The 24,916-nt window shown below is 43.6% G+C and overlaps 1 protein-coding gene across 1 annotated transcript; it reads right to left on the bottom strand.

Annotated features, from left to right (window-relative positions):
* Nucleotides 1-24,703, bottom strand: slc4a4b (solute carrier family 4 member 4b). The gene is made up of 26 exons (XM_029516581.1): nucleotides 24,374-24,703; nucleotides 21,068-21,138; nucleotides 20,116-20,292; nucleotides 15,601-15,733; nucleotides 14,532-14,692; nucleotides 14,247-14,426; nucleotides 13,243-13,319; nucleotides 12,317-12,474; nucleotides 12,119-12,206; nucleotides 11,102-11,256; nucleotides 10,430-10,546; nucleotides 9,900-10,074; nucleotides 8,423-8,556; nucleotides 7,523-7,785; nucleotides 7,022-7,074; nucleotides 6,741-6,926; nucleotides 6,286-6,399; nucleotides 5,436-5,597; nucleotides 4,812-4,990; nucleotides 4,182-4,254; nucleotides 3,332-3,400; nucleotides 2,948-3,121; nucleotides 2,689-2,853; nucleotides 2,431-2,524; nucleotides 2,087-2,160; nucleotides 1-1,974 (listed from the first exon to the last, which is right to left on the bottom strand). Exons 1-25 carry the CDS (start codon nucleotides 24,391-24,393, stop codon nucleotides 2,117-2,119), a joined length of 3,222 nt encoding a protein of 1,073 aa, XP_029372441.1. The 5' UTR covers nucleotides 24,394-24,703; the 3' UTR covers nucleotides 1-1,974; nucleotides 2,087-2,116.
* Nucleotides 24,704-24,916: the final 213 nt, after the last annotated feature.

Here is a 24,916-nt window from a genome sequence, read left to right on the forward strand (position 1 = left end):
TTTTTTTTTTTGTTTTGTTCAAAGCGACTTTAACAGTCTTGTGCATAACGTTAAAACCTATTGACGTGACTTTAACAGCAAAGATTAAAGCTCTTATTTGTTCTACGAATCATAAAACGGCACAGACTGTGCTGAAATATATTTACATATATCTTAAAATGATTGAGATGTAATAAGTTTAAAATATGCAATAATATCTGAGTAAGTGTGTACTGAAAAAGAAGATAAAAACAATGTTCCAAAACTAAAGACTTCTGCGTTACTCAAACTTTAACTGCATGAAATTTAGATGATGGTCTCAAAAAAAGACTATTCACTTTGTATGCTGTCAAGCATTAGTTCTTCCACAACTAGAGGTCGCAACATCGCATTTCCTCACAGTGATAGTTGAGTTTTGTAAAAAAACAAACAAAAAACAAACACAATTTCATAAAAATATACTTGAAAATTGTAAATTTATCACATTAACAGCTTTTAAATACGATCACATTTTAAGAGATTTCAACTCTGTGTTTTAGGGGTCAAGTTTATGGTCAAGGAGTGTGTAAAAACATGAAACTGCGTTCATTCAGATGAGTTCTAGAGAGAAAAAAGAAATCAGCTTTAGTTTATAAATTGGGGTAAAAAAAAAGTAGCAGTACTTGATAAAAAAAAAAAAGAAGAATGCTCCTTCTGTTGACAGAGTTAAAATACTTTTTAAGCCATTTTGAGTTTAGGATGAAAAACCTAAAATTCATGCTTGGTAGAATTACCCTTAAAAAAAAAAAAAAACAAAACACTAAAAATCATACATAATTGATATTAACAAAGATTTTAAATATTTTTAGTGTCAGAGGAAAAAGAAACAGAACATGAAGATTTTCATTTGAAGATGCAACTGCAGCGCCAGTTAATTCATAAGTGAGAAAAAAAAAGTGTTTGATCACAAATAATTGCACAACAGATGTTTTTAAAATATGTAATGCCTGGCAGTTACAGAAAATAGGAGGTAGAGCTACAAACTGATATAATACATCTACAACTCCCTAAAACAGGGAAATGACAACTGAATAGATACAAACCAGAGAGAGGTTTTTGTGAGAAACAGGAAAGTGAAGCCATACTTCAGGTTCAAAACAGCAAACTATTTTGCTGTGCGTTCAATAAATATATATATATATAAAAAAAAAAGGAGGCAAAAACAGAAGTTTCAGTCGGTATGGTATTGAAACATTTACTTCTTACCAAACTGAAACCAGCTTTGTATTGTTCTGGATGTATTTTATGAATGCAGCTTCAGATGGTTGCTTGATAAATAATATGAGTCAAATATGTTCAGAAATACAAAATGAATGTGCGCAGATGACCTTTGGTAGCCCTTTGGTTCACTAAAAATGTGTTCTCCTCCTGATGCAGTGCCTCTGTTGCGTTTTGATCCTTAAATTTCAGTGGTTCTGACTTAAACACTAAAAAAAAATAAGCATAGAAATAATTACTGTTCTGTCAGAAAAGAGGCGGTTTAATTGGCGTGTATAGTTATGAAAACATCTGTAAACCTCCTGTATTCTGGACCTCTGTGACTTAAGATGAAGGATTAATAATTTATTATAAGACATATTAATAAAATATTAATGCCTCATAAAAACTGCACACAGATGACCTTGAGTAGCCCTTTCTGTTTTCCGCAGTAAATGCTGCAGATGTCAAACAGATCCGGTGTCATCCTTCATTTAAATTCAGTACCACCAAAGTGTTTCATTTAAGACAAATAGTTCCAGCCCTTTGGATTCAAGTCCTCGCACGAGGAATCATTTTTAGAAAAATACCATTATGAAGCAGTACAAAAGAGGACAGCTATTTTGGTTCGGCTGCGTTATTGGACAATTCATTCACAGATCAGTTTCAGAGCCCTTCTTCCAGAAGAAGCCGTTATCCTCAGAGCCTCGGCCTATTCGAATTTGAGGCAAGCCTTTCATGAATGATCCTCTCTCAAGACTGAAAGAGGAGGAGATGTATTGTAAACACAAATGTGATGTCTGATCAAACTCGAAATCGTGACATTTCCTTTCAGAACGTGTGATGAAAAGGCCAGCCGCGACTCACTTACTCTGCCACTGTGGAAGACTCGAAGTAATGCTCAGCATGGCGAATGCGGGTTAAGGAAAGTCTGGGATTCATCTCCTGCAGCGGTGTGGGAGGGGGGAGAGAACAGAAAAACACTGAAATTTAAAATGCACCAGAAGGAAAGAAATGAGAAAGAACAGGCGGCAGGCACCGATAAAGCTGCTTTTGGGTTGTATTATTGCAGAGTGGGGAAGCAGTTCAAAGCATGTTGATCCTCTCAGATGAGAAATTGATGACTAAACGCATGCATGTAAGAGTAGTAGGAAATGTGAGGAAAAGCAGTTTGAAGCAGCTTTCAGTTCATGTTCAGCAGTGCATAGTACTCACTATCCAAGGATTTATCCCCCAACATGGGCTCCTGTTCCATTATATCCATAGAGATTTTTATACTGGGGACTTTTTCATGGTAGGGGTAGTCAGACTGTGGGAGGAGGGGGGGTGAACATTAACACATGGAGGGTTTTATTATTTTGTGTCTACAGCGGGCTGTAGACCACAAAAATCACGACAACACTGGACACATGACAAAGTGGAATGACACAAATGGACATTTTAAGGTTTTTGGCTGAAACTGCGTTTACTTACAAACTCCATTTCACTGTCGATGCTTCCCTTTTTCTTGTTTTTCTTTTTCTTCTCGTCCTCTTTCTTCTTCTTGTCCTTCTCTGGAATGACGTCGTCCAGGTAGCTGAGGTCATGCTGGGAGAACAGGTAGTCCATGGCCTTGCGCACTGCGACCAAAGCCAAGATCTAAAAAAATGGAGAAATGGTTTTGTTGAGCTTTTCACACGGCCCGGAATCATACTTGTGTTCTGCCGCATCACCGATTGCGGCGATGTCTCACCATGACGGGGAAGATGATGGCCGCCACCGTGGACTTGAGGATCCAGAGCAGGGCCAAACACAGGCCCTGGATGAAGGTGAAGAGGTGGATGCGTCTCTGGGGCACGTGTCGCAGGTAGATCAGGTCTGGCTGGTGCTTGGCGGGCATCAGGAGCAGCTGCAGCCGGTCCATGAACTGGCACAGACAAACAGATTAAGGGAATGGACAACGTGAAGTCAGAAGTTGAACAATTAGGGCATATTTTACACAAAATTCTGCAGCCACAAAGCTAAGCTAACGTTAGCTTTCTGATGGCTCAGTAAATTCTTCCTGAATGTAGTCTGACTGCTTCTCATAGTAACTAATACTGGAATGAGCGACTGTAAAAACGTCACACTTCCTCACCTGGACACCGTTGAGAGACGCCACACCCATATAGAGGAACACACCATAGAGCACAGGCATGGGAATGAACTGAAAGACATACACAGCAAGAGTTAAACAAATAAGAAGAGCGTGTGTGACTGGCCGGCTGTAGCAACGCAAGTGCAGTTTTAAACGAACATTAAAAACAAGCAGAATCAAGACAAGCAGTGAGAATGTGTATTTTTAGCGCCGCTGCTCGGTTAATAATAGCCCCACAAGCAGCTTTTCTAAGAACGTTCTTTGAGTCGACACATCGGTGTGAGCCGTCACTTGGCTGCCAATGGTGCAGCTTTGGTAACCACTTGCTTGGTATTAGCCACAGAGGATCCAACTTTAGACCAGAGGAAGGGGGGCAAGCCAGTGTAGAAATGTTGCATTAAGAACGTGCGCCAGAAGAGCGAGAGGTCAGAAATACGAAAACACATTATAAATGAACATTTTTGCATCTTTTCAGAAGTCATTAAACTAAAGCAGGTGGCAGGACAATAGAGTCAGAGACAGGGTTGGACCTGAAGTGCAGTATGGGAAATGTCCACAAGAGGGAGGACCAGCTCCACCGATCTGCACTCACTGACTTCACATTTTTCACTTGGCAGTTTAATGAGGGAATGGAAACCGGAGAAGGCACTCAGCTGCAATCGGAGCTCAAGCCCTGATGAACAGGCCTATTTCACATTGCATTACTTCAGCTATGGGAGCTGCTAATTGGATGAATTGAAGATTTTAAACTATTTGCCATTTTCAGAGGGGTGACAGGAGTTTGTCCTAAAAGAGGAGGACAGTAATCCATATTTCCAAGGAAGAGATTATGAAGAAGCTGGAGCACTACCTTAAGGACAGGAGCCATGAAGATGGAAAGTCCAGTGAGGAGGAACACAAAGATCCCGGTGACTCTTTGCTCCCTGGATTGGAGAGAGAAGAAGAAAAGCAGAAGATAAATCAAAGAAAGAAAGAAAAACAACAACTTGATATTTAAATTTGTTGAAGGAGGCTCTGCTTTGGCTTTTTCCCTCCGTTACATTTCAACTCTGACTTTTTTCCTTATTGGTAAAAAATAAATAAATAAATAAAAAAGCTGCATTTCTACAACAAAGTAAATAAAAAGGGCTTCGCTTTGATTATTTATGGGGAAATGGGAGAAGGAATGTGGCTTGAGGAACTCTGTGCAGGTGCATGTCTATAAATCTTAGAAATTTTCTGAGTGCCAGCTTTTGGTGTCTTTCACACAGCACTGTTGTTCAAAGTCCTGAAATCTGTTTAACTTCGTGCCATTTGGTGACTTTCTAAGAGATTTAGTTACGTGGGAATTCAGGATGAATGCAATTAACTGCTTGGCACAGCCAAAAGCCAAAACTACTCAGGGAAATTAGAGAAAAGGAGTTCTGGTCCTTCACGCATGAAGCTCTACAATTCTTATATGACGCACATGTACGTGTTCTGATTAAGTGTGTTAACTCACCTGACACCCAGGAATTTGGGCTGCTCCCCAGGAGCCGACGTCTGGGACTCCATCTTCAGAGAGTCGATGTGAGCGATGGAGATGACGGTGGCAGCTACGTACCACGGTAAACCCATGAAAGAGCAGATTATCATCAGGATGGCCACCCAAAACAGGTCCAAGTGATACCCGGCCCCTTTCTGACAGGAGACACAAGAAGATCTTTGTGTTTATCAGAATAAGAGTCACAAGAGAGTCTTGCAAGACTTCAGCTGCAAAGATCACCTCCTTAGTATTTCAGGCCATTTAAGAGTTTGACTAACATAATTAAAAAAAAAAAAAAAAAAAAGAAAAAAGTTTCAATTCTTCACACAATCTGTTTTAAGACAAACTTACACTGAATCAAAGTTTTTGCATTTTTCACATTAAATATTCTGCAGGAAATCACTGAGAGTTGCACAAGATGATAGGATTCACAAAAATCTGTTTCATACTAAAAACATCATTATGCAAGTTAAACGAGGAAGAACGAGGTTGCTTTAATATTTCCCAAATCCTGGAGCTTTCTGTACAGTGAAGTCCTTGAATTTCAGTTTTTGGGTTACGTAAAAAAGTGAATGAATCTTTGAGAGATGGGCCACTGACCTTGAGTTTGTGCTCCTTCCTGTTGACGATCACAGCAGTGATCTGCTGATCCATAAATATCAGAATAGTGACCAGCAGAGCAGGCAGTATGGCCGCCAGATACACCCACCAGGGGTTCCCTCCAAAAGGAAGAATAAACCAGCTCCTCTGTGGACTTGTGGGCTGGATGAAAACAAAAAGAACCGAACTGTTAAAGAAATCCAGACCCTTCCACACGGAGATACCTGACTGCACGCTTTACTTCTGTGTTTACACAGTTCAGACAGCTTGGACATGGATAACATCTCACACAGAACAGGAAAAAAAAACAAAAAAACAATTTGAAATAGTTGATTCAGAAAGTCTTAACGCTGAACAGAGCCTGAATTTGTGGTGCCATTTGTGTTCCACGACAGAAATCTGTGAATTTAGGCTCTGTGGTCAAACAAAGCTGGCTTTGTCTTTGCAATTTTAGGACTTTCTGTGTTCTCACATCAGCTAATAATCAAGTTGTTATTTGATGCAGGTGTCCGCTCCTCTACCCGATCATCCCCTTTCTCTGTGTTGAGGAAGGAGCGGGGGGTCCTCAATGCCAGCTAAGGCACATTTGAGCTCAGCAATCTCAGTTTCAGGTAGTACGTCTCGCTTACCGGGCAAACAACAAAGAAAGCATTATACTGGGATTTCAAAGAATTACAGAGGCTTTCTGGCAGAAATGTCCTAAATTATCTGTGTAATTGGAGCAAGCTGCACCTGGATGACTGTCGTCATACAACTAAAAGGATTCAGCGCAATGACTTTAAACCCACATAGAAGGAAGGTCTACTTTCTTGTAGATGTACGTTAAAATTTCAAGAGGTGGGTTTTGTACCTTGAATTCACTTGGCACTATGAGCTTTGGAGTATCCACACCGACCAAGGCGTCCACGCCGCAGAAGAGAAGGATGGTCAAGATGATGGCAAAGTCGCTGATGAGCTTCCTCACCTAGGAGGAGAAGAAACATTTCCCACAGGTTTGACAGCGTGTCTTAGCTTGTGGCAAAAAGAACAACTTCCTGTCAATCTTTTCCTTTAAATCACGTGTCTGTTAGAGAAACACTGGCAGGTATTACCCAACTAGCTGACTGTGCAATTATTTGTAGTAAGTGGCGACTGACTGCTATTGTTCGTTGCATTTAATACTGAAACTCAAAACAGGTTTTAAACACGACCAAAATACAAGTGCCTGTGTTATGTTGGTAGATTAAACGAACTGCTGGAAGTCAGGTGGAGTGTGTAGCCAACATATATATACAAAAACATCCACAGAAGACGGTCGTCTCTTACAGTGGTGGGGAAGAAGCGGCTCGTTTTGAACTTCTTCAGACACATGGAGCAGGCGTAGGTCCCAAAGAACAGGATGAAGGACATCAGGGTGATGTCAGGCACGTAGCCGCAGGCTTCTCCAACCAGCTGGCCTCCATACTTCACACACTGCTTCCTGTCCAGGGACGCAAAGGTGAAGTTCGATGGCTGGTGGGGAGACAAAGAGTATTTAGAGAAGAATATCTTCTTCAATGAATTGAGTTATAGTTCATTCATGCTGCTGAAACAAGGACGCTACGTACCAGATCAGTACTGTTTGTCCAGGAAGAGCCTTCAAGGAGTTCTGATGAGTTCCCTGGTAAGAGACAAAATATCTTATCACCAAACCGAGAACATTTCCTGTTCCTGGTCGTATCACATTTGCCATTTCAAAATCTGTGTCATCATCTCCCTCCCACACAAACCTGCCAAGTCATTTGTGACACAGAGACTGATACGGCTGTTGAGAAAGCAAACACTGGTATCTCTAGCCCGACACATTCGAGTATCTTTTGCTATCTCCACTGTAAACACGTGGGGAAAAAAAATATATATATATTGAGAGCTTTGTTTGCCATACACAAAAGTAACATCCTCGCCAAATGGGGCAAACCAAATATGACCATTCAACTGTTACCCTTCTGGCCTCACTGAGATTCTGCTGCTGCCCTTGTGCAATCACCAATGTGAGTGGAGTTTAATGAAAATCCTACTGCAATCCAGTTTATACGGCCAAAGAAAAAATAGAAATGCAGACGACGTACTCGGAATGCACTGGCAGCCGTACTGAGTGATGAGGTTGGGGTCGTAGTTGGCGTTGATCGGGTTGTGGTGGGCCAGCTTTATCATCTTCTTGAAAGCGTCATAGATGAAGATGAAGCTGATGAGCGCGGAGAAGCCTTCCTCGGTGAAGCGCGTGAAGTACTGCACCAGGAAGCTGGCGTCGGTGGCGACCAGCACCAGACAGAACAAACCCGACCACAGGCCGATCCACAGCCTGAACTCAAGGTAGTCGAAGCCGTTTTCTCTGAAGGGAAGAAGCAGACATTGTTGGGTTGTTGTTGTGTGTGTGTGTGTGAATAAATGTCTACATTTCTTAGTCACGGCCTTAAAACATTTTTAATGGTTTGCATGCTAGAAAACATTCACCTGTGCTCTGCAGCATCAGACAGACATGAACACACAGCATTCTTTACTCACAGCGTAAAATTAAATGAGTAAATTATTGATAATGGAACATAAGCAGGGTGGTGTTTGGTAATGCTAGAAGACACAGTGGGAGAGGAAGATGGCACAGGAAGGAAGAGAGACAGGTTGGCATCTAAAAGCAAGATATATTAAATGCTTTTTTAGCATCAGGCCATTCTGTTATGTTTTGCTTAATTTATCTCTAAAGAATGATGCATGCTGTGGAGGTGTTGACCGCAAGACAATCGCAAAAGGAAGCTGACAGTGAAAAGCAGCTGGCAGCTGTTATATAAACCCGGAATTACTAATTTCGTCACAAGCTGAATCTGTCCCCTGAGGGAAAAGTAACTATATATATAAAACTGAACTTGATTTCTCATTAACCTCCCTCACAGACTTGCTGTTTGTTTGTTTTGTTTTGTTTTGTTTTTTTTTAAAGAAATTGAGCGACTTGAGTTTGATCAGCTACCACTCACTTGCTGAAGTTGAAGAGGAGTCTTTCGAAGACGAGCACCGGGCCTGTGCTGCTGAGAATAGTCAGAGGTTGACCGGCCAGCAGACAAAACACTGCTCCGGTCAGTGCTGTGCCCAGGAAACTCTCCAACACTCCCTGCAACACACAGGAAATAAAATCAATCAGTAAATATATATAGAGAGACATGAAGATGGTACAGAAAGGTCACGGAGCATCACTGCATATTAACTGAAAATCATTCCTCAGCATTGTGCGTCTTTTTTTCTCCCCTCCAACACTTGAGGCTTTAAACAATGATAATATAATTACAGTCACTTAGCTGGTGACTTTTGTTTTCCCTTCTCAAGTCATACACCCGCAGCTAAGGCTCGTCGACAGGAAAGTCCTGTTGCAGTTCCTGTACTGTCAGTTGTCATAATTTAAAAGCCGGCTGCTACACAGGTGCAGGAGACAGATGAGTAACTGACGGCTACAGTGGACTTAGAGGTGAGGCGAGGGCAGGGATTCCCTCTGTTGTTCCCTGAGAGGGAAAGGTGAGTGATGAAAGGATTGAGGCATGTGCCAAATGTGAGAGGGCGGGGGAGGGCGGGGAGGTGGTCAGTGAAAATGCAGCCATGACGGAGCTACAGTGGCTGAGTAATCTGGATCTGTGGTTATTTACGGACCGCGCAAATCCCCTAGGCCGGTGCTCTACAGGTCTGCAGCTCTTTGCCAGGGAGGAGGTTAAAACAAGTTTTAGTAGTTAGCTGTCCCTTAACTATCAGGAGCACGGTGTGTGTTTTGGGGGGGGGGGCAAACAGTGAACGCTGCTACATCACAACTGTATGTCTCTTCCATATGCAGCTCCATCAACGGCAGGTACAACAGATGGATGTCGTATGAGCCTTTGAGCTCCAAATTAGCAGGCTTATCGTCTGAAGTGAACTCCTTTGTTGTCGTTAATGAATGTGTGACTTAAAACATGAAGCTTTAATGAAGGTGTACATTCAAGAGAAACGCAACGATATCAGTGTCTTTGTTTTGGTCACACACAGCATAAAAATATGCCAAAGACTCAGTATGAAACGTCTGCAAACAGCTTATTTGAGCATTACAGTTTATGTGGAAACGATGAAATAACATGTCAAAGGTCCAGGCAGTCAACTTTCTTTTCAAGACAACTCATTTGTGAGTCTTAATTGCCATGTTGCCATGTTTTCGATGACCTTTGAGCATAGACACGTCTGTCATGTAAAGAGATGCGCGTGATCTCTTTTTTGGGTTCAAGCTTGAAGCTACAACGCTCTCCAAATAACCAAATCAGGAACTGTCCACTCACAACGGTTCCGTAGTCAACGGTGCATGCCAACAGTGTGCTTCCCTTTGAATGTGCACGCCCATTTCTCCCCAGCAAGAAACCTCCCACACTATAGATACAGTAAAAAAAAAAAATAATAAAATAAAAATAGAATAACAGAATAAAGGCACATGTGGGATACCTGCATGTTGTCTGTAGCGTCTCCGAGTAAGCCTCCAAATGTGATCGCGTTGGTGACGGTGCCCAGATAGATGAACAAGATGGCAGAGAGCGACTGGATGTGCAGTGCGTCAAGGAAGTCGCTGGCAAAAAACGGCGCCTTCCGCTTGATGTCCAGGATTAAACCTCCACAGAACCTTAAGAGGCAGAAACAGTGAATGTAATGCTGCACCGCGTCAAAACTGGGATTAGATCAGCTGGATAAATGACACATGGCGTACTGAGCAAGGGGAAAAAAAGAGTTTTGGCCAAGAAAAACAAAAAAGTGAATTACTTTCATTGTTCTTTAGGTGTGAAACATTTCCTGGTAGGAAATTTACTGCGTGACTCAGCCGGCAGTTACATGCCATCAGGATTATAACCAGGACGATCAAGTTCATGCCATCACACAGTTTATTTTTAAAGAATTATATAAAGAAAAAATCTCATTTAGATCATGATGCTTTACAGATTTCTTCTTTCATTTTATACAACTGCTGAAGCCTCAATTACTTTCTTGTGCGCTGGAGCTCCTCTCCGACCTGGTGACCTCCTCCCCCTCCGTGCCCCGCATCATGAGGGGCGTCGCCGTTCATGTGAGGCGGCTCTACACCAGCATACATGTTCTTCCTTAAACACGGACGACAATACAAGGTCAGGTACCACAAAGGTAAAATAAATTGGATTATATATGGATTATTTCCTAATTTTAGTGTGATATGGTGAGCATCATTCTCTGCTTAGTGACACACGTTCCCTACATAACGCATCTACACCAACTACACTGCCTGCATTTTCAGACTATAGATATTTTGTGTGCACTGCACGAGAGAAATTGCGCACCTTTTCCACTTCTGAATAGCAATTTAATTTAATTTCATAAGTAAATATATGAAAATATTGCAACATAAAAGGACGTTACAGAGTTTATCCACTTTCGTTACTGTTGCAAAGTTTTGCATTGGCTCAGCCACGACATCATCCACTATGTGTAATGTGTAACTTTTAAAGCTGCTGTTCAGAAAAAATGTTTGCAGTGCAATGCATTATATTGCCTGACCATGTGACACGCTGGCTGGATTTGTAAAAGATTGATGTGCAGGGACTTTGTTCGTTCATTCATTCATTCATTCATTCATTCATTCATTCATTCATTGGGATTAGGTGGTGTGGATTAGAGCGGACCTCTTGTCCGAGGAGGGCAGAGACTTGGGTGGCTCTATCCTGATGTCGGGGTCCCACTCGCCGGGTGGGAGGACGATGACCTCATCCAGGAACTCTTCGATGCCAGCCAGCAGGTCCTGCCTGTCCTTCGCTTTGTAGGCGATATCATGGAATACCTGCCAAAAGCGGACAAACAAACATTACCAGCCAGTTTGTCAAATGTGCGCACAAATATGTGATAAAACTGCGACCCGACTGTGGCAGCAGAGGTGAGGGGGTAAAGTTTAACTTGCGGAAATCCTGAAAAAACACTTCCTATCGTGCTGTGTTGACACACGAGGCCTGTGGGAATTTTCAGACCAGGTGTTCTCAGTGTTAAGAACATTAAGAGCAGCCAATTTACATTCCTGCCAACACAGAAGTTTACTCAGAGCATAGTGCAGACACACACAAAGACGACAGCAGACAGATCTTAAAACACTGGAGGAGGCAACAAACCTGGAATAGAGAAACATCACTTGGGGACTTTGTTTTGCTTATTGTGTGAGATTTGGTCTGTTGACACTAAAGCAACAAACAAACAGTATCTGAACTGCTGCCTGAGAGTCTTAGTCCTCAGAGGACGAATCGTTCTGATGCTCACCTTTTGTGCTATTGATGAAAACTGCTAATCAAAGGATTGTCATGACATTTGCTGCATTGTTCTTCTTAGCATTTACCTGTGCTTATACAAGTTATTATAATTTACTGTAAGTTGTCAGTGCTATCATTCTTTCATAGACTTTAAATCTTATCCCCCCCCCAAAAAAAAACAAAACAAAAAAACTCAAGATGTCAATTTTCTGAGGTTCACAGCTAATCTGTGACATCTACGGTGCTAGAGGAGTAAATAAATGCATTTTACATTAATCTCAGACTCTCGTAGCAGCTTTTTGGAGGTTGGTCTTACCCTTTAACGCACAGACCATCAAAACCACGCCGATGTTTTAAAAGGAGAGTAGAGTATCAAAATCTGAAAGCATCGTAGTGATGCATTACCTCATCTGACATCAGGGTGGCGATGGATCTTCCAATCTCATGATAGGACTTGGCTTTCCCTTTTGGGCCCAACAGCACAAAGAGGAATCTGAACGAGACAATAAGATGTAAGGGCACATTTACATGTCGGAAACATGGCTGCTCATCACGAGTAAAAGTCTGCAACTTTCATGCTTTTTATGACGCTGCGTGCGCTACCTTGTGGGTACGGGGACCTCAGTTAGAGCGCCAAGCATGACGGCGTGCTGCAGACGAACAAAAGCTACGAAGGGAGTCTCCAGGAAATCAACCTCTCCAACCAGCACGTTTGATGCCTCGGCATCACGGGGCAGCTTTTTCATGAACTTATTCTTCAGCTGTTGGAACACGTGGAGCCGGACAGACAGAGAAAAATCAGCGGTTGAAAACATTGGGCAGAATTCAGTGCAAATTCAAAAATCACACACAGTATGACATAAAAAAAAAAAAAAGACATCTCAAACGTGGCTGAACCAAGACCAAGACCGACATGCTGTTTGCACTCTGTGAGAACATGGCGATCCCGCCCTTTCCTAGAATTATTTGCTGAACAGCAGTGACTTGACCATCTAATAAGTAGACTTTAATACAGTGTGTCGAAACTGTATCTACAGTCCTGCACTGTGAGGTGACACACAAAGTCTGATGCTCTGCTCTGATTTCAGATTTCCCAAAAGAACAGTGGCTGTGGACGACGGGAAAATAAAATAAAAAACAAACAAACAAATTAAAAAAAAAAACCTTCACTTGCAAGGTAATGATTAACTAAGGCCTTGGTGTAATGTCAAAGGACAGGCCATTCTGACGAATGAAGTTTCATTGACATTGTCGCTGGAGTGTATGTCCAGTTGTTACAGTTTAACTGCATCTGTGATCTTTCATCTGTATGAAAGAGAAACTGCATGTGTTGATGATAAAAACTAAAACCTCATGCAACCGTGAGAGGAGACAGTGCTCTTTTGTTTCACAGAACTGGGAGAAAGTCAGGAGTCTGTCAGTCAAAAAAAAAAAAACCCGACACATGACGCTGCACAGTACCGCTCGCCTGAACTCTCATCCGCCGAGTGACACAGAACATCGTCATGACAGAGGGATAAACACATTACCTGATCCTTCTCTGGTTTGTCAGAGAAGTCGCTCAGGCTGTTGGACGTGAGGTTTCTATGGGTGGTGGTCGGGCTGCCTGCAGAGGGATAAGACACCGTTAGACGCCAGGCGAGAGTGCAGAGAATTAAATGAGAAACTGCTGGCCAGAGAGACGAGTCCAAGAAAAGAAAGAGGTATCAGGAAAGTACACGGAGACAGCCAGAAACATCAGGACCTGAGCTCAATGTGGCAAGGCTTAAGCTTTAGGACTAATGCCAGATGGTCATTCATTCAGACACTCCAGAGAGAGAGAGACAGAGGAAGCCTGGGATACAAGGCCGTCTTAGGTCTGCCACTTTTAGGCATAAGCAGAAATATGCAACTACTGGTGCATGACAGGACAGACATGCAGCATGATTGCAGGACAGACCCTTCGTCGTTTTAGCCTTCTCTAGCCAAATAAATATTTATCCAAATTCATCAGCAGTGGCTGAGTGAGGCCATTCCTTCTTTTAGATTCTGCTCCAAGAGCTGAATGAACACACATCCAGCTGTTTGAAGAAAAATGACTGAATGGGAGCTCAGCCATTGAATTTTTTGGCAGCACTCTAAACCCATGTGTTCAGTTTTTAGAGTAAATGATGCTGTTCTCAGCTGGAGCACTGCGACCTCACTTACAGAGGTATCCCATGCTGGAGCTCCTCGTGACCTCGCATGGTTCCTCTGGGTCTTGTGGGGTTAGACAAGGCACTGGGTGCTCTTGGGGGTTGCGAGCTATAAAACCCCAGATGCAGGAAGTCAGAGGCAGCATAGACCCCCAAGAGGAAGGAAAATGGAGAAAAGGGAGGAGGAAAACCAGGTGGGGAAAAGACAAGGAGGAAAAGAAATAAGAGATTACATCAGGAAAGAAATTTTACATCAGTAGCTCATGTTAGTATTTAACGTTACAAGACTGAAAACGAGAAGATGAAGAAAAAGAGATTTAGGTTAAAAAGGGATATAGAAGAAAATGATTGAAACTTACCGTTCTCCTGGTTGGAAAACAGGCGACTTGCGCTGGAAACACTCTTGCCAATGTCTGCAAGGGAGCGCAAGTTGGACTTCTTGGTCTGGTGGCGATGCTTCCGTAGCAGCGTGTACACGACCTTCTCCTTCAGCTCCGCCTTCAGCTGACCGGCCTCGATCTGGCTGTCGGTGATCATCTCTGTTCGGAGGACACACAAGATTGAAGATCAAGACTCGGAACTTCCCACAGGTTCTTCGAAAACCTTCAGGAGCGTGCTGGCGTCTCGGGGTTCTTCTCACTGACCGACGAGCTGCGGCAGCGTGGAGGCCTCCAGGTCCAGCATGATGGTGCCCTTCTCGATGCACGTCTTCAGCTCCATTAAACTGTGCAAGGACAGCGTGGCCACGTGAGGCTTACTCCAGCGCTCGCCGCCCTTTTCCACCTTCTCCTCAAACTTGATCCATCTGGACAAACAGAAATAATGAAGTATTTACAGTACTGGACTTGTAAAGTCATGCTGGATCTTGAAAAAGCTCAAATACCCAAATGAGTATTTACGTACGTACATAACATTGGCTTTATATGTCTATAGAGAAATACAGGCTATGGCCAAAAGAAGACAAGATTTCTTTACTGAAAACAACCCTGATTTGTTGTGACTTGGTCACTGTTCACAAAGGAAGAGTAAGGGACGCAGGACAGGGTGGAAAAAAATGATCACTAGACAGAAGGAGACGCGACATACTACAATGTCACCATTCCTTCTTGAGTCTCAGATCACTCATGGTCCAATCAGAGAAACAAGACTTTGTTAGAGCCACAGGCAGCCTAATCTGGAAGGGAAGACTCAAGACAAGGAGCCTTTTTAATAATAACGCCTCACATGTCAGTGCAACAAAGAGCCATTCTGCTGAGGCCTGAGGATGGGGTTTCCTCTGGGGATAGAGTGTCCCTCTGGCTGTGGTCCACATGTCTGTGTCAGACCGTCGTACTGGGAGAGGAGCTGGTCAGGGAGACTCTGTTGACCTCACGTAGCTCACTCTCTATTTCACTACAACCTCTTCTTTTAGAGGGATATTAAAGAAAACCCTCAGACATTCAAAGTGCTCATTAGGTTTTGAGCTGCCCATGTGGGAGTTTCTGCCTTTTCCTGGTCTCACAGAGCAGGTACTACTGATCCGGATCAGATAAGAGCAGACTGGGAGTTCACTGGAGTACAGCCTATTTCCCTACACACACAGAATGTGATTATTCATAAGGGATTGTGTTCCGCTGACTGTGAGGCAGGAAGCATTTCTTATGACCACCATGCCTGCGGCTCTTAATGTAAAACAAGGGTGCGGGGTGGGGGTTGCTGGTTCGGTGGGCTAACCTGGCCGTCTCCTTCCACTCCATCTCCTGGCCGTCCACTGCCAGGAGCTCGTCCAGCTCGGTGAAGAGCTGAGGTGGTGGGGGACCATCGTCCTCCTCTCCCAGGATGAACCGGATCCTCTCAGCTGGAGAAACTGCAAGTTGAAAGAGGCAAGAAAGAGACCAACAAATGAGTCCTGCTTGATGCCACATGAGCCTCCATTTGATTCCTTCTGGAATTAACAAAGCTCAGGATTAGCTATGCTCATATTGTGTGGGGCTGGTTTCAAATTGGCTCTGCGTGAATCGACCTGCAAGAAATTGGCCCAACAGCTGCAAATCCTGTCTATAACAGTCAGAAATTTTTGGTTGAAAGAACATTTATACGCACACAACACTCATTTCCCCAGCAAAGAAATAACACAAGACAGAACCAAATGGTTTCATAGCGCCAACAATAAACTATTCAGGAAAAACAGAAATCAACACCATGGCATAACCTGAGGTACTAGTCCGCAAATCAAAACGTGAAGGTGTACTTTGGATTAATGATGATGGAAATGTATCGGGACATCGCCACATTTGTTTCCATCAAACAAGCTAAAGCCAACCTCGCTGCACGGTATACGGCAGATGTTGGATGACAAGAGGGCTGGCGTTTAAAGTGGTGGGCAGGACTGTAATGACACACTGACAAACAAGGAAGACTCTTCCTTATCGTGTAACTTACTTCCTTCCTTCTAAGAAAGAAAGAGATGGACGCCAAGATCTAGGTTGGTAAACTGACCTGTGCAGAATAAGCAAGCAGCCCTAAAATGTTCCCTTTCCTGTTCAGAGATTATGAAGATAAACAGGGAGCTTTAAGCTCAGGATTCTTTCTGTTTGCGCACAGTTCTCCACGTTTGCCTGGATAAAGTTCTTTTTACTCAGCAATAAGGAGAGGCCAAGTGTTTTATAGTAACAGGAACAAGTTATTCTCATTAAACAGCTCCAGGAAAGTTATGCAACTGTCAAGTGATGACATAGCAGAGATCAAGTGCTGAGACGCAGGAGGCTATTTATGCAGCTTTCTCCTGTTATACTGCGCCTGACGGGATTCCACAGGGCCGATGCCGCACCAACGTAACAGCGTCTGCAGCCTTTTAATCCTGAAACAACGCGCCCAGGCTTAATTTAGGATGGTTGTCTTTAAAATAGTACCGTTCAATTGTGGTGAGAAAATCTAACTACAGTTAAGCTACACAAAGGTCAAGATCAATGTCACGCCAACACTGGAAACACCTTTAGGATACGGAACACTTAGTGTCTCCCCACTTTGTCTATCAACATTATTGTGCGCACAGCAGCTAAAAACAGAAACACAAAAGATCTTTTTCCTCGTTCCCACAGGACCTTTGTCTGGCTGGCTGAATCACAGGATTTTAAATGCAACACTTCTTGACGCCACATGGTGTACGCAACACGTCTCACCTCTTAAGACCCACAACTGGTGTTATCAATGGAAACCAGGCCTTTGTTGTGATTACAAGCAACTTCAAAAGTGGACAGCTTCACTTAGGTTTGCTAGAGTCAACAGGATTATATTGATTTAGAGTGGAGGTCTCTGTGTGCACCGTCAAGCTTCTGACGCAGAGAACACGCCAGCCAGCCCGCACGTCACCTCGTGCTACATCTTTACGAACTATACCACAGCCTCTTCACATGTTGCTTTGGAAGCAATTCCAACCCCCTTAGACACACTTATAGTGAACAGCTGGTGGAGGTAGGTCTTAAATTAAATACGCAGGAAGAGGCTCAACAGGAGGAAAGTGTTTATCCCAGCAGTGGTCTGCCCTCTCATTCAACCTTACAAGACCATTTACAGTTTAGATCTTCTGCCGAGATACAGCAGAATGAAAAAGTGGGAGGAGGCTCTGTCTGTTTGGCTGTTTGTTTCTGTGTTGAACCATAACTGTTTTGAGCTGGGACTCCTTTGCCGGTCCCACTATAGTCTGACATCGGCTCTATGGATCCACAACAGGCAACAGTGTTAGCATTTAAACAGTGGCTGCCGTGTTCAGACCGCACGCACACACATAATGTTAGAGTAAATTAAGTGCAGTAATTTACCACCACAGAGATTTGGAGAGGTCTCAGAGCAGCACACCAAATCTGTAATGCTGATTGGAGTTGCAATTTATGAATCAACACAAAGCTAACAACATTTTATACAACTGATAGACGCTTAACAGCTCTAAAGCTCTTATCAAATACAGCTGATAGATAATCAAATCACCAACTGATAGATATATTTGTCCATTTGTTCGACGGTTACCCTGCAAGAGAAGTGAAATTACTGGAAAAGGCGATCTAGCTTTGTTTACCTACACAGTCCGGCCCTGTAACTCAACTCTGCCTGAGTCACACAATAATCAGATCAGCCACACAACCACACAGAGATTAATGTGAGCGAAACTATTGTAATATCATGGCACCTTTGAATGACTAAGCACAAAGGCTGGTTTGCACCTGAGCATGAGGTGTTACAGGAGGAGGATTACAGCATGAGAGGAGGCAGCAGCGTGACAGGATTAGTCGAGCGCTTGTCTGCTGCGTGGAGCGCGTGAACCAACAGTTTGATGCGACTCTAGCATGATAAAGGAAAGGTGTTGGTGTTGGGGGGGTTCTGTCTCATCCAACCCTAACATGCTGTACTGTTTACACTATTGTTAGATGTCTTCATGTGCTATTATAATCCAACTGATACCAGCTGGCAATACTGAGAGGTTTATATGGACGGCCTTATCTGCACTGAGCTGGATCCAATTTGTGAGAACAGATCCATGTCTAAGTGAAGACCTGGATGAATGCTAAGAAAACATGTAACACTAGGCTGTAACAGCTGTTGCATATGTAAAAAAAAAAAGAAAGAAAAAAAAAAGGAGGTGATGAAACAGATATAAATATATTTCCAACACTCCCAACAGTGATTCATACCGCGCCATCTCCAGCGTTCTTATCTGGATTCCTAAATTCCCCAAATCCCATTTTCAAAGCATCTCAAAGCTTTGCATATCGTCTTTTTCAATTACAGCAGCCAGCGTGAAGCTAAGCTCTGACTGGTTGAGTTTGCATTCTTAAAGAACATCTGAGTGAAGGTGGTCAGGAAGCAGCTTTCACCTTCCTGCTCGTTGTGGCTTTACAGAAAGCAATAAATCACGCAGCTACACCTGCTTTGAATCAGCACCATCTACATTTCGAACCAAGAGCTCCTTTCTCTCTGGTTGGTGTTGCTTTAAACTTTTAACAAGATTTCTGAACTGTGTGTGCCGTGTTGCTAAAACAAACAAACAAACAAAAATAAATAAATTAACTCCCCTTGGTGCCGCTCTCTTGCGTTTGAAACATCTGCTGCTAACTCTGACATTTATTTGATTTAAGCTTTGTTTTAATCAAAGATAATATATATATATATATATATATATATATATATATATCTCACTTGAAAAACCAGATCTTATAATTCTTGATTTGTATTTCTGCCATCATTATCTGCGCCACGCCCAAACGAGTCTGGAGGTAAATCCACTGCCGTCGCTCCTCCTCTTTCCCACCTTCAACTCATTTTGATACAGTAATAGTTACCTCTGCAAATATCCCCCCCTTTGTGTTGGTTTCCAGCCTGTGCCATTTTAGGGTAAATTCCAGTATTGTGATAATTGTACGTCTGATAAATTGAGGGGAGGGGGAAAAAAAAAAAAAAAAAAAAAAAAAAAGCCACCCAAGAAGTTTGCATCATTCGCCAAATCTAACCCATCAACACAGATCAGCCATCTCAAGGTCCATCATTTACTCGAATTCTTTCCCAACCTGTCTCACTTTTTGAAAAGCAAAATTAAAGAGAAATACATCTCTCCTTGGATGTTAAGGAGACATCCTGATTAAAACTCTTTGTCATTCCTCCAGCTCTAAGAAAACGATCACGGGATTAATGCGTTCTCTAAACTCCTGCATAAGAAGGAAGGACATCTGCTGTGACTCCGCTGACAGCGATCCTAATGTGCACCAACAGAGTGCCTTCATCACTGTCTGATGGATTATTTCACATATTGGATCGGATCATCCGCTTTTGTTTTTCCATTGCTGTGTGTGCTACAACTTCTTTCTTCCCACCTTCCTGGTTTCAGCCTGAGAATCCAGCCTCAGAAAATCCCACAAAGTGCTGTTAATCATGGAGGCGACAGATAACACCCCTCCTGTGTTGACTTTATACACTGAAAACCAGTCCGGTGTCATTTTCAGATTAGTTTTCAACATGTTCCCATTCACTAGCTCTGTTGATTTTGTTGAGTGTTGGCTGGCTGCTGATCTCCTCCTCCCCCATTTGAATGAATGGCTGGTGACCTCCTTAACCCCAGAAACACTGATATCCTGTGGGCTGTGGTTTACAGAGTGCTGCTGGACCCAACCTAAGCAACTAAACCAGCGTCTCAAGACAGATCCACCCACTAAACGATGCTTCTGTTGAATTTCACTGTTAAGTCTCATCAGAACTCACTGAGAGGTTTGAGGACGTTCAGTGTGGACTCGTCTGCGTTGTCCCCGTCAGACTTGTATCCCTCCGTGCTCTGCTCGGCTCTCTCCCTCTTCTCCTTGTGGCTGGACTTGCGTCTGTGGCGTCTCCTCCGGTGGTAGCTCTTGGGAACATGCACGCCAATGTACACGGTGTGGTGCCCTGCGAAGGCACAGGGAACAAAGGCATTAAATTATCGATCCAGGCTATCTGCATGAGCAGCAGAACACACAACCGGAGACTGGTTGATCTGCTCTGATTTAGCAGGAACCGTTTTTTTAGTGCAAAGACGCACCGACTCATTTTTGTTTTTAGGTTTGAGCTGATGCTGAAACCGACCGGTGACAACTTGGGCTCAGGAGGAGATACAGTATGTTGTCAGTCATGTGGTGTTGTTAAATAAATGCCAACTACTTCCTACCACCAAGGCTCATACAGGAAACAATGAATTTATTCCTCCAGGAAGTAATTAGAGAGACAAGCTAGTGTCGAGTAATTTTCCATTCAGCCATGCATTCCACAAACACGAATTGTGTGATTTAAGGACTTCTATGACATTTGCTTCCTTTTAGGCACTAAAGTGTACTGAGCGATGCACATCCACATTTGGGGGAAGTTAAGGATCTTTCAGCCATGAATGAAAGCGCACAAAAAGGCTGACGCGATGCCAAAAACTCTGAGGTTGTTGCATCCGTTTGTGAAGCATGTTAAAGTGTCACCAGATTCCATCTGGGTGTTTCCATGTGAATTCTTTCGTGGCTTTAGCACCAGACAGGATTACAACACTTGAAGAAACATTTTCCTGCACAGAAGTGTTGAACTAAACTGGACATTATTCATCCTGTGTGATCTAATTTGGGGCCAAAGGAAGCACAGTGCATTGTGGAAACATGGGAACAAATTAAAGCTCAAAACATCATCAGCGAGCTGACGTTACCTTCAACTTCTTCCTCGCAGACATTCTTGATGAAGGATGCTCCTCTGTCCAACACCGCTTCATCCTCCATTCTACAAGAAAATAAATAATAATAATAATAATAATAAAAGACAGGAAGATACTGTTAGACAATCTGGAAACCAAAGTCAAACACAAGTCAAATCTGAAACAATTGTATGGAATGACAAACCACATCAATTCAGGTTCACTCATGGCCCACAATCCTCACACACACTCTGTTGGTTTGTAGTTTTGATGTGATTTTGTAGACAAAAAAAATAAATAAATAAATAAAAAAAAAAAAAAAAGAGGGGGGGGGGGGGGGCAGATAGATTTAATAACATGCTTTGAACAGCCTCAGCCTCTCTGACGGACCCCACCTGCACACAGCGACACAGTGCTGCACCCACATGAGCTCCTACGTGCACCAGGCAGTGAAAGCAACCTGCCTTATTACAAAATGTGCAGTCAAACCTGGTCTGCTAGTTCCCACAAAAGGACCAAACAAGGATGAGACCATTTTTCATGTCCTAGAGCGTCTTTTGATCATCCGGTCTCTACCTTCCTGGAAGGCCAGAAAGAATGTGGCTCCTCCAGTTCAACAGATTCTGGACCAATCCATTCCATGAAAGGCTCTTTATTCCACAAATTACAGGAAACTCCGCTCTGCGCACACACTCCTGACAAAAGCAGGTACAAAGGAAAACAATGCACCTTTTTCTGATGACAAGGAGAGAAAACTGATGCTCGCATCCTCATACATTTTTAGAGCAACAAGCGTGTCAGTATCAAATTAGGAAATCATCTGTCACTGCCAGGCTGACTTCATGAGAATAATTTTGCTAAACCGCAAAACATAAATATTTGATTCGAGATGCATATCAAGAATGTCAATAAACAGCTGGATGGTTTCCATTTGCTACTGAACAAAATCCCCCCCCCCCCCGATCAAGCACGACACCGTTCGAAAAAGACGACGGGATGGGAGCAGTGTACAAAGGCTAAATAAACAAAGTCAGGAAGGATACAACTTGTTCCTCTGCTTGCACTGCAAGCTCATCTGAATTTCCCCTGTGGATATGGTATCTGGCCTTGAGAGGGCTATCATAACGATGATAGCTGGGGTAATGCTGAGGAGGCCAGATCCAAGATGAAATGAGTGAGGAAGAGGAGGAGGAGTGCTCGGGCCTCGAGCCAAGTTTACAGGCAACAGTAATACAGTGATCAGCCTCCGTACCCGTATTCTGTTGCCTATTGTTGCTTACAAAAAAACATAAAATAAATTGAGAAGAGAGGTCAGGTTCCCACACGGCAATGCACAGAGAGGGTCAGCGTGATCTAGCTGCAGATTTGTGTGTGTTCCCTTTTGCCTGGACAATGTCTATCGTTCCCTCAAGAACAGAGTGTGCAGAAAAAAAAAAAGAAAAACAAAACACCAGCAGCTTCAAGGAGCTGTTGCCGTCACACACTTGTATCTCATGCATAACTGAGAAGAAGGAAGAAGAGATACACTGAGAAATATTATTGCAGCGCAAACATTGTACCTAATCTGGGATGATCTTTAGAGCTTTCTAGGTGCCGGTGACGGTCTGTGTGTGCAGGTAAGAAAACTGTCGGCCACACAGGAGAGCAGAAGGAGCTCGTGTTGCAGGTTCACGGCTGGATGTGCCGGGCTCATTGTGTCACAGTAATCACTCCACACATCAAACCACAGGTTTGAGAAGTGGAGGACAGATGGAAGGCCGAGTTGATGTTTGGACAGAGGCAGCTAACATTTTAATCTACTCTTCAGCATTCGTCAGCAAAGACCGAGTGATTTAATCTGTAGTTAGAAGCATGAACATGCAAACAAGACAGTTTTCTATCATGAAAACATAAAGGCAGATAAGATCCTGATTTCTCTTTCACGTCATTGCAAATGTAGGAAATCTTCTTGGTATCTTTTCATTTCCTATAATGACTTCCTGTGCTTGATTAATCAAAAAAAAAAAGGGGGGGGGGGGGGGGGTTTAGGGGTCATTTTGGTGAACTTCCTGCTGCTTCAGGTTCTTGGCGACCTCATGAGACGGGATAAACCTGTCAGTGCGTGAGGAGCCAGGATCAGCTGCCTGGGATCAGCGATCATCCCCATCTCTTTACAGAATGACGCACCCACCCTGCCTGCCCCTCAGCTAGGTTCACCCTGTAACAAGCCTTGAATTGGTCCTCCACCCAAAAGTCATCCTTTGGGTAGAAAACACTGTGGGGCAGTTTTACCCCCACCTCTTCATTACTCTGAATGGTAAGAAGTACAACTACAATTATTGTGCAATCCTCTTCGAGGAAAGTGCAATTATTTTATTGCCACCTTTCAGGTCTTTAGGAGGGGAGTGGCACCAAAAAGGAATTCAAGAGAATTTCAAGAGTCAGTCATTTCAGGGCTGCAACAATCAGTCCATTGTTACAACAACCTACGTTTTCTCAGGTCATTATTTGACCTCTATGTAACATCTAAAAAAAAAAGAAGAAGAAGAAGAAGCTGGAACCAGCAGACTGCTGCTGTCATTTGCCTGACAAACCGGATGTGTTTCTGATTTTAAAACTTCTCAGTAAGCAATCATCAACCTGTTCGCCTCTCAGGTAGCCAACAACTGGACTTTTGGAATCTCCTCTTCTGCCCTTGAACCGGAGCAGAGCAGAGCAGAGGACAGAGTAAGTGCTGATATCTGTAGCTAACTCAGGATCCACATGGGACAGAAACACAAAGTGGGTGTCGATGAGTTACGCGATGCGGACGCACAAGCTTGGATAGATATATATAAATAATAAAGGAAGGGGGGGGGTGTCAGCTCGTGGACCGCGTGGCCCACACACACACATACACGTGGCTTTATGTGGGAACTTGTGCCACAGACACGAGCTGCGCGTCCCCGCGTCTCTCTAATTGATAGTGACAGCTCGTTGGAAAAAAGATTACCGGCAGTTGACGGGCACGGCGGCGCGGCAGCAGCGTCTTATCCTGCCAACACCGGTGAACGGAAAACCCCCGTCCTGCCTTGAATGGTGGCCTAAAACTGCCAAGAGAAGTTTCCTCCAAAGATTTAAGAGCAGCAACCGGAGTCGCGAATCCGTAGAACGGATTTACGCACAAACTGAGTGCAAATGACGCTTTAATTTATTTCCAGTTTCACAGAATTCACCTGAAACCCACTTTTTACACTTTCCCCACCTGGCCAGGAGGCGGCCCCTGAGGTCTGAAAGAGACAAGTGAAGTTCCCAACAGCCCGTTGAGTTTAACGAAGAAAAGAAGAGAAACCATAAACTCACTTGTTCTTGTCGGAACTCATGGTGCCAAAGTCCGCCTCTGGAGAGGAACCAGCCCGGCTCAGGTTACTCTTGTGGTCGACGTTTGGTGGCTCTGCACCTCTTCTAAGCTGCCGTGTTTTTTTAAAATAAAATAAAATAAAATAAAATGGATAAAAAGTGAGAATAGAGTCCAAGATCCGGAGCTATCTCGCTGGAAGGATTTCCTCAGCTCCGCCAGTCAAATCTAACATGTGAGACTCGATCGTCATATCGCGCTGGACTTCTCCAGGTCTAGTCCCGATGGCATCCCGGGTGTGTGTGTGTGTGTGGTGGTGGTGGTGGGGAGGGGGGGGGGCAGGATCGGTCGGTGCCTCTGAGGGAGTGTGTAGACAGACTGTGCGGGACGCAGCGTGTCTCTTTCCATATTTAAAGTGCCATCCCTCCTCCTGCGTGACGCCACCGGCGGGGGGGGGGAGGAGAGGAGGGGGGGGTCAGAAAGTTTACTCCCGGGTGGCGGTGCCAAGAGGTTTCTGTTGTTCACTCTGTCCATTATGAATTCAGCAA

Source organism: Echeneis naucrates, chromosome 12 (genome assembly GCF_900963305.1).
Source record: "Echeneis naucrates chromosome 12, fEcheNa1.1, whole genome shotgun sequence".
Taxonomy (NCBI): Eukaryota; Metazoa; Chordata; class Actinopteri; order Carangiformes; family Echeneidae; genus Echeneis; species Echeneis naucrates.

Excerpts from the sequence above, each read along its gene's own strand:
- slc4a4b (XM_029516581.1), bottom strand. The coding sequence starts at position 24,393 with ATGAGTTCCGACAAGAACAA. Across the intron at positions 15,734-20,115 it reads GAACGTCCTCAAACCTCTCA|TTTCTCCAGCTGAGAGGATC; the intron begins GTGAGTTCTGAT and ends TTCAACTTGCAG. Across the intron at positions 6,927-7,021 it reads GGACAAACAGTACTGATCTG|CCATCGAACTTCACCTTTGC; the intron begins GTACGTAGCGTC and ends TCTCCCCACCAG.